Genomic DNA, 14,105 nt, shown 5'->3' on the forward strand with positions numbered 1-14,105 from the left:
AGCATTGACCATGGACAGGGTATACAAGTATAAATGAGACAGGTCCCTGACCTTGAAGAGCTTACAAGGCAAAGGAAGCTAAGGCATGTACATAAAGAACTACTCTGTAGAGAGGCTGAACTTAAAGGGCTTGCTTCAAGAGTCAGCTCAAGGTGCCACCTTCTTTGATCGCCCAGACTGCCAGCACCTTGCCCTCTGCTTTGTCCTTATCTTGTATATAGCCAATATATGGACTTTGGATATACCTATACACAAGTATATCTCCTCCCACTAGAACGTAGAAGGGATCATTACCACTTTTCCTTTGTATGCCCTGTGCTTAGCACAGGGCCTGGCATGTAGCAAGCACTTAGTAACTTCTTGTTGATTTTTTTTTACTGATTTATTATATGGTTCTCTTTTTCTGTTCTACTCTATCATAGTTGATCCCCATAGCTTCTTAGGAGGAAGCCACTACTAGTATCAGAGGCATTGAGAGGAGAGACAAGGAAATGATTCTCCAACTTAGCCCTTTTCACCAACACTCACAATGCTCTAGTTCTCTGGACATGGGGCTCAGCTGAAGGAGAGACAAAAGGAATAAGAAAGATGATAAAAGAAAGAAGGAGAAAGTATACTACTAGTGCAGTATGGATCTACTCAAAAGAAATAGAGTGAAAATTCAGCCTCCCAAAAAGGAAATGGAGGTCATTATGTTAACTCTGTCCCACTAATAGACCAGACTCTACATAACACTGCAGTGGTTCTACTGCTTTATTTTGTCTACACGATTATAAAGAGATGGAAGATTTGCCATCTACTTTCAGGAGACCCTAGCAGCAGAGCAATGGATTTGCAGTCTGGAGACCAACATTCAAACATTGGCTTGGCTACTTCATATTAGCTGTATGACCCTGGGAAAATCTAGACTTGAGGATCTTCATTGGCAAGATGGGGATAATAACCACTGAACTACCCACCTCACACAGAATCGTGGTGAAGGAAGCACTTTCTGAACCCAAACACATAATTTAGACCTAGAAGGAACCTTAGAGATTATCTAGGCCAGCCTACTCATTTTACAGAAAAAGTACCTGGTATTGGCCAAAGTCACACAAAAATAGCAGAGCTGGGATTTGAATCCACATCCTAAATCCAAGTCTATTATTCTATTAGATCACATTAAGTGCTACGTAGCTGTAAGTTATTATTATAACTAATTCTACGCAAATAAATTAAGAGATGTGGGAAAGAAGGGAAAAATTACATTAGGCTTCAAAACAAACCAACCAGGGGAAAAAAAAAACATGCCATAAACCTTACCTGAATATGTTATGACTAATTAACCACCACACTGACAAGGATGGGTTCAACAACCACCATCAATGTGATATTACAAAACTAGAAAGTTTAAGTTGAAAACATATGGACCATCAACTGATATTAAGGCCTTATCTAGACAGCAAACATCAAATCTGTGGTTTAGCAATATACAAAAAACTGTAATTAACTGGACCAACCACATTTTTCTAGTACAGAAATAGCATAAAAGTCTTTTAATTATGCATCTGATACATAAAGAGAATCATGAATAGGAATTTCCAGCAACATTTAGTGACTTCCTCTTACCCCTTCCTTCGGGTCTGTGTGAAGTCCTCCTCCTGCATGACCGTGCCAACATGTTCTTTTTTCTACCAATGGCCACGTCTGGCAAGCCTGGTTGAATATGACACCAATCAGTTCATGAGTTATTCAACAATCTCCTATTTCAGAAATGCTCAAAGAAACCCATTCTTAGAAGCTGGCTTGGCTAGCCTAGTGAAATGATTATTATTTAGTGGAATTTGATTCAAGTTCAAAGCCTCATTTCCAAGGCTTGCACAATAAAAAGGGTACCTTCTAAAACTGTTCTTCATCCTAAAGGATCTATTAATAATAGATAATTATAATTAAAAACTAAAAACAATAATTTAAAAATAAAGATAATAATAATAAACAATTAACAGTGTTTTCTATGCTCTCCATCTATATTAATACCTACTCTCTCTAACACAGTGCTCAAATGCTTATCCTTGATTGTAGGTAGTATGGAGGATGACAGCTAAGCTGTTTATACTTCTACTGTGCTAGCAATTATTTCTGAAATTCTCCCAAATTCCCTCTCCTCTTCCCATTCTCAAATACCCCCCAAATCCCTTCCAAAGCAAAGTACAACATAAACCAGAAGACAAGAAGTTTGTTGTTGCATAAATTATATGTGTTTGTTTTGCACAGTAAGTTGTTATAGGAGAGGCTGAATGCTTACTATGTTTAATCAAGAAGTCTTACTACAATATAGAAATACCTCTAGTATTAAATTCATTTGAACAAAATCCCACTATAACAAAACAATGTCCCCTGCCCTTAATTTTAATGGGATGTGTGTGTGTGTGTGTGTGTGTGTGTGTGTGTGTGTGTACACTGCTTAAAATAAGTGAGCTACTGCCAGAGGTTTAAAATGTGCTTATTCAAGGAGGCACCAAGACACAGTTGAAAAGAGCCCTGTATAGGCAGTTACAGGACTCAGGTTGGAAGCCGTGCTCTGACATTTAATAAATAGACCTTGGCCACGACACTTAGCCTCTTGGGACCTCAGTTTCCTCATTTATAAAGAAAGAGGTTAGATTAGATGAGCTCTAAGGTCTCTTCCAGCTCTAAATCTTTGCTCCTATGACCTTGGGAAATTCCCTTCACTTTTCTGGGCCTCACTTTTCTCTTCTTTAAGATGAATTCTAAGGTCCTTTCTGGCGCTATATCCTATGAGAAACTAAGATGTACAAAAATGATGTGACTTGTAATGTCTCTCATAAAGCCTTTTACCACTACAGTAAAGCTGATTTAGCATGTCCCAAATGGTAAGCAAGCTTTAATAAGATACATGGCCACTGACTATATCCTACTTTTCAAGTGGATTTCTCACTTTACAGTGAGTGTATCTGATTTAGCATCAATTATTTTCCCCTATTATGGGATCACAGAATTTAAAATTGAAAGGACACTTAGCTGTCATCTAGTCCAACCCTCTCATTTAATGATAAGAAAAGTGGGGCCCACAGGAGTTAGGGACTTGCTCAAGGTCACAAAGATGGTAAGTATCAGAGTCCCGACTCAAATCCAGAAACTCTGATTTGAAATCTAAGCCATGCTGCCTGTCATTATTGTTCTCTAATTGATCACAAACTCCTTGAACAGGAATGGAACTTTATAATTTCTACATGTTAAGAAAAATAATAGGCCTTTGAGGTTTGTGGAATTGTCCTCATAACAAATCCATAAAATTCTTGTGAGATTGGGAAAACTGAAGTCAAAGAGAAGTGACTTGCCTACAGTCTAATGAACTAATAATTAGTAGAGCTCAAATTCAAAGCCAGGTCTTCGGGCTCCAAATCCATTGATCCTTCCATTATCCATGCACATATATACTGAAGAACTTTAAGTTTAAAAAGACAGATGCATAAATTTCCCAATAACACTTGTGAATCAGTTAAGGCACTTTCCTGCCTATTATAAAACACTAAAGGGAGTTGAGGGGGAAGAGGGTGCGTGGGGCCAAGCATCAGTGTAATGAAAGTGTTCCTCTGATTAGAAAAATACAAAAATAAAGCATGGGGGGGGGGTGGTAAAACATGAGACACAGTCAAAATAGTTAATCTTGTTGTTTCAATGTTTAAAAAGAAAAGCATTGTCACAACCACTAACACCTCACGGAAGGCATGAAATTAATTATGCCTCTGCAGTAGCCACAATTATCAATAATTCATTAATAAGAGTAAAGTGCTTTGCAAACACAAATACATATAAAGATCATCATAGCACCAGCTTTGAATCAATCTATGAGAGATGACCCTCTCTATTCTCATGAGTTGAAACCAACAAGAAGCTATAACTCAAAATTAGTTACTGATTTCGGGATCAAAATTAGGGTGTGTTTTATAAACAGGAAATATAGAAAAGAGATTTTTAATCTAATGAAGTCTCCGTATAACCAGTTCTCCCTGAAGGCAGATGTAACAAGTGATGTTATAGGTTCAAATGAACACCAAAGTCAACTTGACGTTCATAAAAGGCAAAGGGCAAAAGGCTATGAAATAACATAGCAGGGCCTCAAACAATTCAGTTATAAAAGAGGTCTCTTTTTAAACACCAGCTTCAAAAGCAAAGGAGTTAGGATTTGGATTAGCTTCCAATTTTGAGGCTCCCTTCCATTCAGAAAGTTCACCTATGTCTTTTTAAAGTACTGGCAATTAGGGACAGCTAGGTGGTGCAGTGGATAGAGCACCAGTCCTGAAGTCAGGAGGACCTGAGTTCAAATGCGGCTTCAAACACTTGACACTTACTAGCTGTGTGACCTTGGGCAAGTCACTTAACCCCGATTGCCTCACAAAAAAAATAAAATAAAATAAAATAAAGTACTGGCAATTGTCTCAAATTGCTTTTCATTTCCCAATAAGTGAAACCAAGATGCAAACTCAGCAGCTTGTGTAGATTCTAACACACTGAGGGATCCCGGGCATTCTGCTAACCAGGAATCTTTGAAAGAAGCGTCAGTCACTTAAAAAACTCATTGCATTCCACATATCACATATAAACCACCAGGATAAATCTGAGTGTCAACAAACTGCCATTATATTTATAAAAGCTTTCGGAACATGTTATTCTAGTTGGCATTGATTTTGAGAAATCTAGCAGGATTTCTCAAGGGGTTAAAAGGAGGGAGGGGGCAGCATACACATAAATATACACACACACACACAATATTTCAGTGCTGATTTTTTTTTCATTCCCAGGGGCAGAAATATAACTTCCTATTCATCTCTCAAGCACTTAAAAAACATGAAAAGGGAAATTATATGAGAGATGTAAAATACGAAGCATAAATTGGAAAACACTCTAAGGGCTTGCACTTTTTCCCCCAGCTGTAACAGCAGAAAAGACTGTTTAATCTTACCTTTGTAATCTCAAATAACTGTCTTGAATGGTGTGTCCCAAAATGCTTCCATGAGGCTTGTCTGAATGTATCTGAAATCTGTTCAAGAGAGAAAAACAGACAGGACAATTGATCAATGTTCAAAGAATATTTCCTTTATTTTCCATAAAGCAATATAAAATGAAAGTCACAAATTATTTTAGCCTGGTAGTACTTTAGTAAAATAACTTTGGTAAAATAGAGTAAAAAGGAAACAAAAAGTTGGTCTTGAGTAAAACAATTACTTCACTAATTCAAAGTCCCCAAGAGTATATGCTTGTGAAGCAGCTTCCCCCAAAGGTTTCCAGTTTCATTCTGTTTTTCTCATCCAGGTCCCAAAGTCATCTTCCCTTTCTGACACTTCTCCACCTCTTTTGTTGTATCATATTGTTGTTGTTCTTTGGTGTTTATTACCTTTATGTCCCTTTCTACTCTGGCCATAATCACAATTTCTGCTTTCAACTTCTTTGTGAGCAGGTTAGCAAAATGTTTATCAACTCTGTCAAGTTTTTTCAAAGAAACAGCTTTTAGTTTACTTTTAGTTTTACTAATCCTATATTCTCATTTGCCAATTTAACTATTTCTTTTTAATTTTTCAAGATTTCCTCATTTGTGCTTATTTTGGGGTTATTTACTGATTTTTAAAATTGCTTAGAGTGTATTTATTGATCCTGTTAGGTTTTATGTCACCAATATTTCCCAGTGTATCCCATCCCTGTGTCCTTCTCAGAATGACTTCTTATAACAAAAAAGAAAAGAGAAGGGAAAAGGTTTAGCAAAACTAAGGAATCTAGAGAAAGTTTGACAGTATCTTCAACAATCCACAGTTAGACCTAATTTTTGACATGTATATTCACGACATTAATCCTGTTTTTCTATTTTGGTAATTTATATGATCAGAGACATCTATTTTCCTATAAATACTTTAGCTACATCCCTGAAATTGTGGTATGATGTCTCATTATCATCCTCTTTTACAGTTATTGTTTCTATAATTTGTTCTCTGACTCACTCATTATTCAGGATGTGGATATCAAGTCTCCATCTTTTTGCTTATGTTTTTATTCTTATTATTACTGTGCTATAGTCTATAAAGGATATGTCATTATTAATTAATGTTTTTAACATTTATTTCTTAATTATAATTTCCAAATGCTAATCTTATATAATGGACATAATGGCATGCCAAAATGTAATGATTTCTCATTGTAGTACATAGCTAGGTAGTGCTGGACTTGGATTTAGGAAGAACTGAATTCAAATCCTACCAAAGACTCTGGGGAAGTCACTTAACTTGTTTGCCTCTGTTTCCTCATCTGTAAGATGGGGATAACAACAGCACCTACCTCCCAGGGTTGTTCTGAGGATCAAATGAGATATTTGTAAAACACTTTGCAAACCCTAAAGCGCTATATAAATGCTAGCTACTATTACTACTGGTCCACCTAAGATGGCGCAGAGGACAGAGTGCTGGGCCTGGAGTGAGGAAGAAGATTCATCTTTCTGAGTTCAAATCTGGCTTCAGACACTTACTAGCTATGTGACCCTAGGCAAGTCACTTCACTCTGTTTACCTCAGTTTCCTCATCTATAAAATGAGCTGGAGAAGGAAATGGCAAACCACTCTGGCATCTTTGCCAAGAAAACCCCAAATGGGGTCATGAGTCAGACATGACTGAAATGACTCCACAACAACTATCACTACTACTGCTATTGACTTTGCTCAGCATTACTATTTAATTTGCTGATAGATTTCAATCTGAGGTATATGAGGTATGACTAGCACCTCTGGTGTGAGGGCTTTCCAAGACTTTATAGATTTTTTTAAACTGATGGCTTTTGCTGTTATATCACATTCATTTCCAAATATATTCCTTCTCACTACCCTAGACAGTCATCCCTTGTTTTGTTTTGTTTTTTTAATTTATACTTCTATTTATCAGTTCTTTCTCTGAAGGTAGATAGCATCTTCCTTCATAGGTCCTTTATAGTTGATCTGAGTATTTATGAAACTCAGAATAACTTAGTCATTCATAGTTATTCTTCAAATAATATTGTTGTCATTGTATACATTGCTCTCTTGGTTCTGCTCATTTCAATGTTCGTTATTTCACACAAGTCTTTCCATGTTTTTCTAAATCAATCTGTTCATCATTTCTTACAGTGCAGTAGTATTCAATCACAGTCATATACCACAACTTGTAAAACCATTCCCAACTGACAGGCATCCCTTCAATTTCCAGTTTTTTGCCACCATAAAAAGAGCTGCTATAAATATTTAGAACATATAGATTCTTTTCCTTTTTCCTTAATCACCTTGGGAAACAGACCTAATAGTGGTATTGCTGGGTCAAAGGGTATATACACAATTTTTTAACTCTTTGGGCATAACTCCAGATTGTTCTCCAAATGGTTGGATCAGTTCACAGTTCCACTTACAGTGTATTTATTAGTGTCCCAATTTTTCCACAACCTTTCCAACATTTGTCATTTTCCTCTTCTATCATTTTAGCCAATCTGATAGCTGTGACATGACATCTCAAAGTTGTTTTAATTTGCATTTCTCTAATCAATAATGATTCAGAACATTTTTTTCATATGACCATATATAGCTTTGATTTCTGCATCGAAAAACTGCCTGTTTATATCTTTTGACCATTTATTAATTGGTAAATGACTCATATTCTTATAAACTTCACAAAGTTTTCTATATATGATATGAGACCTTTATCTGAAAAACTGTCTATAAAATTTTTTCCCCAATATTCTGCTTTCCTTCTAATCTTGGCAACATTGGTTTTATTTGCACAAAATCTTTTTAATTTAAGGTAATCAAAATTAACCATTTTATACTTCACAATGCTCTCTATTGCTTATTTATACATAAATTTTTCTCCTATTCATATGTCTGATAGATAATATGCTCCAAGTTCTTCTTATTTACTTATGATATCTTCCTTTATATCTAGGTTATGTATCCATTTTGGTAAATGGTGTAAGATACTGGACTATACCCAATTTCTGCCCAACTCCTTTCTAGTTTTCCCAACAATTTTTATCAAACACCAAATTCTTATCCCAAGACCTTAAATCTTTACATTTGTCAGACTGAAGGTAACCAATAGGCCTCAAACCCATCTGTGAGTTAGAAGGATGTCTACCCCAAGCAGTGTGAAGACTTCCCCTGGAATGGGCAGATGAGAACAAATTGTTCCACCAGTCATGAAGGTTGCTGAAGCAGGCACAGTAGAGCTCTTAGAACTTGGTCAGGTGTTGAAGACACCAAGGTCATCCACTGCATCCCAAGTCATCATCAATTGTCTAGACTTTTGTCTTACCAATAGACTTTGATGACTCTGGAAGAAAGAATGAGGCTGAGGATTTTACACAACTCTGCCTCATTTAAATCAATTCATTTGCAAGTCAAGACATCACCCCATGAAGTCATTGATCCTCTTCAAAAACAAAGGACAAACAACAACAGATTTCCATCAGGAAAACAAAAAAATATTTATTTTCTGAGCAAATCACTCATTGGTCTTAGATGCTTTTCAAAACTGAACTCTTAAGATAGCAGAAAGCACAATCAGTATCCATGCCCTTCAGTCAATCATGTCCCCCCCCCCCCAGACTCAATTCAGAATTCAGTGAATTCCCAGAACAAGAGTTAGCTGGGTCATAATGAAATCACAGTAGTGGAGTGAGAGAAGAGATACCATAATTAGCAATTCTCACAAGAATTGGGTGTGTTCCCTCATTGGAATCACACACCTATACTTTGTTCCAACATTCCAGCACGTCCCATTTAACATCTGTTTGCAATGCAATATCTATTGTTTCTAAAGAGTCTGTGAAAACCAATCTCCCCCACATCTTGTTTACATATTTGTATAAACCAGTAAACCAGTAAACCAATCTCCCCCTGTCCTGTTTTCTTATCAATTCTGTGGAAACCAAACCGTTAGCATTTCTCACACTATGGACCATAGCACACTAATACTGTCCATGGGGTTTCCTTTTTCTTTTTTTTTTTTAAAGCAAGGCAATTGGGGTTAACTAACTTGCCCAGGGTCACACAGCTAGTGAGTATCATGTGTCTGAGGTCTGATATGAACTTAGGTCCTCCTGACTCAAGGGTCTGTGCTCTATCTACTGTGCCACCTAGCTGCCCCCTATCCATGGGGTTTTCTTGACAAAGATACTGGGGTGGTTTGTCATTTCCTTCTCCAGTGCATTAAAGCAAATAGAGGTTAAGTGACTTGCCCTGGGTCACATAGCTAGTTAAGTGTTTAAGGCCAGATTTGAACTTAGATCTTCCTGACTCCAGGTCAGAGATTCTATCCACTGAGCCACCTTGCTGCCTCATTTCAGCATCCATGACCAAGACCCAAATCAGTCAGTGTTTCAAAAATATCAATGGGAAGTGGAGCCAACATGGCAGAATAAGAGCTAATGGTTTTGTCTTAACTCTTTCACATTCCACCCTACAACAACCAATAAAGAACACCAGATCAAATTTTGATTGGGCAAGCCAACAAAAAGTCACAGTGAGTCTTTTTTTTTTTTCCAGCTTAGAGAAGAAAGAGGATCCCAGGGGACCCCAGGCCCTTGTGCTAGCCCTGGCAGCAGGAACAGGTATCATTTCGCTGCTCTATTGTCCATTACCTAGTTCCAAGTCACAGGTAGAGAAGAGTGGTCATGATCATGAGGGAGTAGTGGCCCTCCATGTGTAAGGAGCAAGGAACAACTTCCAGAACCATGACTGTGAGGCTCTGAACCCAACAACAGAGAGGAGAATCAGTTCTAATCTTTAGCCCTGCATCTAAACCTGCTGTGGAATAAACCTGGGCAAGAAATCAGAGAGAGCCTGAAGTTGAGTCACTTTAAACCTGCAGAATCTCCCAGCAGGGTAACTGTGAATGAGTCCAGTAGCAATCTACAGAAACTCAACCACACAAAAAACAATGACTCCACTGAGTCAGGAATTTGCAGACCAGATCTTACTGTTAAAATAGCCCTCTTTTTAAAAATCACTATTGCTAATCTCCCTTCTCATTCCATTCCCTCTAATTAAAAACTGAGAGAAAGAAAACCTCTTGATACAAATAGTATAGTCAAGCAAAACAAATCTATGCAGCGGCCATGTATGTCCAAAATTCTGTCTATGAACCTTGTGTCCATCACTACTTCCTGCTGAGGAGGTGGGTAGTCTGCTCCATCATAGGTCCTCTGGAGACAGCATTCATCATGCATTGATTCGAGTTTAAAGGTTTTGAAGTTTTTCTTTACAGTGTTGCTGTCCTTGGAGAGACTGTTCTCCTGGCTCTGCTTATTTTACTCTTTGTCAGAAGGACCCCTCCAGGCATAGATCTATGATCCTATGATAAACAGAATACATCAGAAAAATTACTAAGTTTGGAGTTAAAGGACCTATATTTAAATCTTGGCTTTATGATCCTGGGTTGCTGATCCTATGATCTTAAAGGTCCTTTTCAGCACAAACTCTTGTGTTCCAATAAACTACACAGCTTCAATGCTAACTCCCAATTCCCTCAAGTGAGGTTATTCCCTCCTTCACCAATCTCTTAGACCTCTTTATTTAACCTCTGTTATAAAATTTTCTTATTCTAACCTGTATTGTGTGTGTGTGTGTGTGTGTGTGTGTGCGTGTGTGTGTCATCTTCCTACTACAATAAGTACCTTGAAGGTTAGGATTTTAACTTCGTGAACCCAGCATCTGGCCCTCTTATAGTGGGTGCTTAATATAACTGTTGGACTGAATTCCTCATCAAATAATTCTTCTCTACAAATATGACTAAAGGCATAATATAAGAGGTAGAGAATTTATATAATATCATAGCCTCTTAAAACAGTAAGTTCTATGAGTTAGGCTCACATCAATCCTACTGCATTTTACCAATATCACATATTTAATTAATTTTCTTTCAGGTAAAACTAATTGGATAGTAAGCACCAAGTAACATCATAAAAAAATGAAACTGAATGTATTTTAATAAACAGGAAGATTCAATATTGATGTGGTTCCCGAATCAGTTGTCTGTGTGTAATCAGATCAACCTATTAAAACCTAAATCAAAATTGGTATAAAACTAAAAGGAAGATATGGCATGCAATTGAAACAACTCAGTACAATCCATTTAAACAAATTAATGAGAGTGAAAAATGAATAATGGACAATGGAAATGACACTGACACCAATTATGTTAAGTTTATACATAAAAATGAAATATGAATCAATTAACATATGAAGGAGACAAGAAAAACACAAAGAGAACCTTATTAAGGCCAAAAAAGGGTAACCAAGAAAATATCAACAACTAAGTTGCAAAGAGGCAAATTTAAGCTTGATGTCCAGTAAAATTTGCTAAGAATTTGATTGGTCCAAAAATGTAATGGCCTGCTTCATGAGATAGTGAGCTCACTCTCCCTAGAGATCTTCAATTGAACTTGTTGAACATGTTATAGCAGGAATTCCTTTTCTGTACAGGTTGGACTAGATGAGCACTTAAGGTCCCTTCGAGCTCTTAAATTTGCTGATTCTGTAACCAGCAACCTATACAACCACTTTCACATCTATACAAAATTTTTATGACACGTACATGCATGAAAGTGCCCCCTTGCCCTCCAAAAAAAAAAAAGACATAGCATGCAAAGGCAATAATAGTCAATCCTCAACTTTCACAGAGGTACCATTCCTTAAAAACAGCCTCACAGTCAAAAAACGAAAATGTCGATACATTGAACCTATAGGAAATAGGGGGTTTGGTTCCCACAACCACCAAAAACTGTAATCTTTCGCTGGAGATTGTTGAAAATACACTTTTTTGCATACAATTCTTCGTAACAAAACATTAATTCTAATGATATGCACTTTTCCTAACACAATAACCATGAAACAATCCATAAAATGCAAAGGAGAGAAGAGACAGCACAGGACAGAAGGGGAAGGGCAGGGGCAACAAAGTCAGACGACCCCAGAGGTTTTAAAAAAAAAAAGAGAGAGAGAGAGAGAGAGAGAGAGAGAGAAAAGGACAACACCTACCCTCTCTCATCTCCCTTTCAGTGCCGTGGTTGAAGTGTTCTCCGTGAAAACCCATGCTTGGAGTGAATTCCTGGCCTCTAGTCAGAGCTCAGAACTCCAGCCGGGGGAAGTGGGCTGTACTGTTCCGCCACTTCCTGCCACTGGGAGGCCTGGGGGTACAATGAGAGGACGAGGGTGACCAACATCTCATTTACCCACAAACTTAGCTCCTTTTCCCTTTTTGCAATTCCCTCAATTAGCACTTAAGAGAATTCTTTAGCACTTTCTGTTGCAGATTCAGGAACGCTTTTTATGAGTACTTCCTTCCTTTTTGTGGATATAACAAATTCCAGCACAAAGTTTATCTAACACCTTTGTTTTCTCACTAAGTCACATCACTGACTTTTACATGCTTGGGCTTAGAGCCCAAAGGACGAGCATTACCCAACGAATGCCCAGGGAGCTCTTCACAACAGTAAGGTGAACAAGCCCGGTGAAGTGCCTAGTTAAGATACCAGTCGCTCCACAAATTTGCACTCATCACACCTCTCATTTTTTTCTCTGCTGCACATAGTGTGTGTGGTTGCCTCAAAAGTTAAATGCCTAAATGTTGAGGATTGACTATAATTCAATCTTGACCCATTTAAACAAGTTATTAATAATGAAAAATAGGTAACTGACATTAAAAACAACATCAATACCAATTATAAGAACCTTATACAGAAACTGAAATGTGAATCAACAATCTACAACAATATCTCCTTGCCATAACAAGGAGACCAAAAGATTCTGAAAAGAATTTCAGTCAGCAAATATTGGATATATTTGACAAACTGGGAGATATGGCAGTCAAAGTAAATACTGCTTTAAAATATAAATTCATATCTAAAGTCTTATGAAGGATAATGGAGGACTATGTAAGACTCATGCACTAAATTAAAACAACTCTAAGGTAGCACTTCACACCTAGTAGATTGGCTAATACGACAGAAAAGGAAAACGGTGAATGTTGGAGGGGATATGGAAAAATTGGGATGCGAATGCATTGTGTTGATGGAGTTGTGAACTGAACCAATCATTGTGGGGGAAAATTTGGAACTATGCCCAAAGGGCAATCACCCAGCAATACCACTACTAGTTCTCTGTCCCAAAGACATCAAAGAAAATGAAAAGGACATATGTGTACAAAGATATTTATAGCAGCTCTTTTCGTGGTGGCAAAGAATTGGAAATTGAGGGGATACTTATCAATTAGGGAATAGCTGAACAAGTTGTGGCATATGATTATGATGAAATATTGTATTATAAGACTTATATGAGCTGACGCAAAGTAAAGTGAGCAGAACCAGGAGAACATTGTACAAAGTAACAGCATTATTGTAACAATGATCAACTGTGAAAGACTTAGCTACTCTAATCAATACAATGATCTGAGACAATTCCAAAGGATCCATGAGGAAAAATTCATCTACCTCCAGAAAAGGAAGTGATGAACTCCGAGTATAGAATGAAGCATAGTTTTTTCATTTACCGTATTTATCTTTTTTTTTTTGGCAACATGGCTTACATTGAAATATGTTTTGCATGACTTCATATGTATAATTGATATCATATGGCTTGCCTTCTCAATGGGCAGAGGAGGGGTTAGAGGGAGAGAAAGAATTGGGAATGCAAATTTAAAAAAAAAAGAATGTTAAAATAAAGTATAGAAAAAATAAAATATATTAAATTTAACAAAATAAAGTATAATTATTTTTTAAATAAAATAATGGGATAAAAAAACTCACATACTGATAACATCCTCAATGAGGCCATTAATATAAAACAAGCAGGTTTTAATAAGCAATAGTGTATGGTGGTTCACACAACTAATCAAAAGATTTGAGTTGTTCTGATGTATGTATACTGATAGAATATAAACTCATTGGGGGCAGAGACTTTGCATCACCAGTGCCTAGCAAAACGACTGGCACATTGCAGGTGCTTAATAAATGCGTGTTGCTTGACTGAGAATACAAAACTGCACTATGCTATTTGCTGATTATGAAGAAACATTTGATTCAGTAGAACAAAACACTGC

The 14,105-nt window shown here is 37.1% G+C and overlaps 1 protein-coding gene across 1 annotated transcript in view; it reads right to left on the reverse strand.

The window, feature by feature from the left end:
* The window catches only part of ABCB7 (ATP binding cassette subfamily B member 7), a 119,722-nt gene that overhangs the window by 59,249 nt on the left and 46,368 nt on the right, over window positions 1-14,105 (reverse strand). Inside the window, exons 2-3 of the mRNA XM_027839679.1 lie at window positions 4,967-5,044; window positions 1,609-1,695 (exon numbers count right to left, since the gene is read on the reverse strand). Coding sequence (XP_027695480.1) covers window positions 1,609-1,695; window positions 4,967-5,044 — 165 coding nt within the window. The remainder of the gene's footprint in view (window positions 1-1,608; window positions 1,696-4,966; window positions 5,045-14,105) is intronic.

Source organism: Vombatus ursinus, unplaced genomic scaffold, assembly GCF_900497805.2.
Source record: "Vombatus ursinus unplaced genomic scaffold, bare-nosed wombat genome assembly UNPS02004691.1, whole genome shotgun sequence".
NCBI lineage: Eukaryota > Metazoa > Chordata > Mammalia > Diprotodontia > Vombatidae > Vombatus > Vombatus ursinus.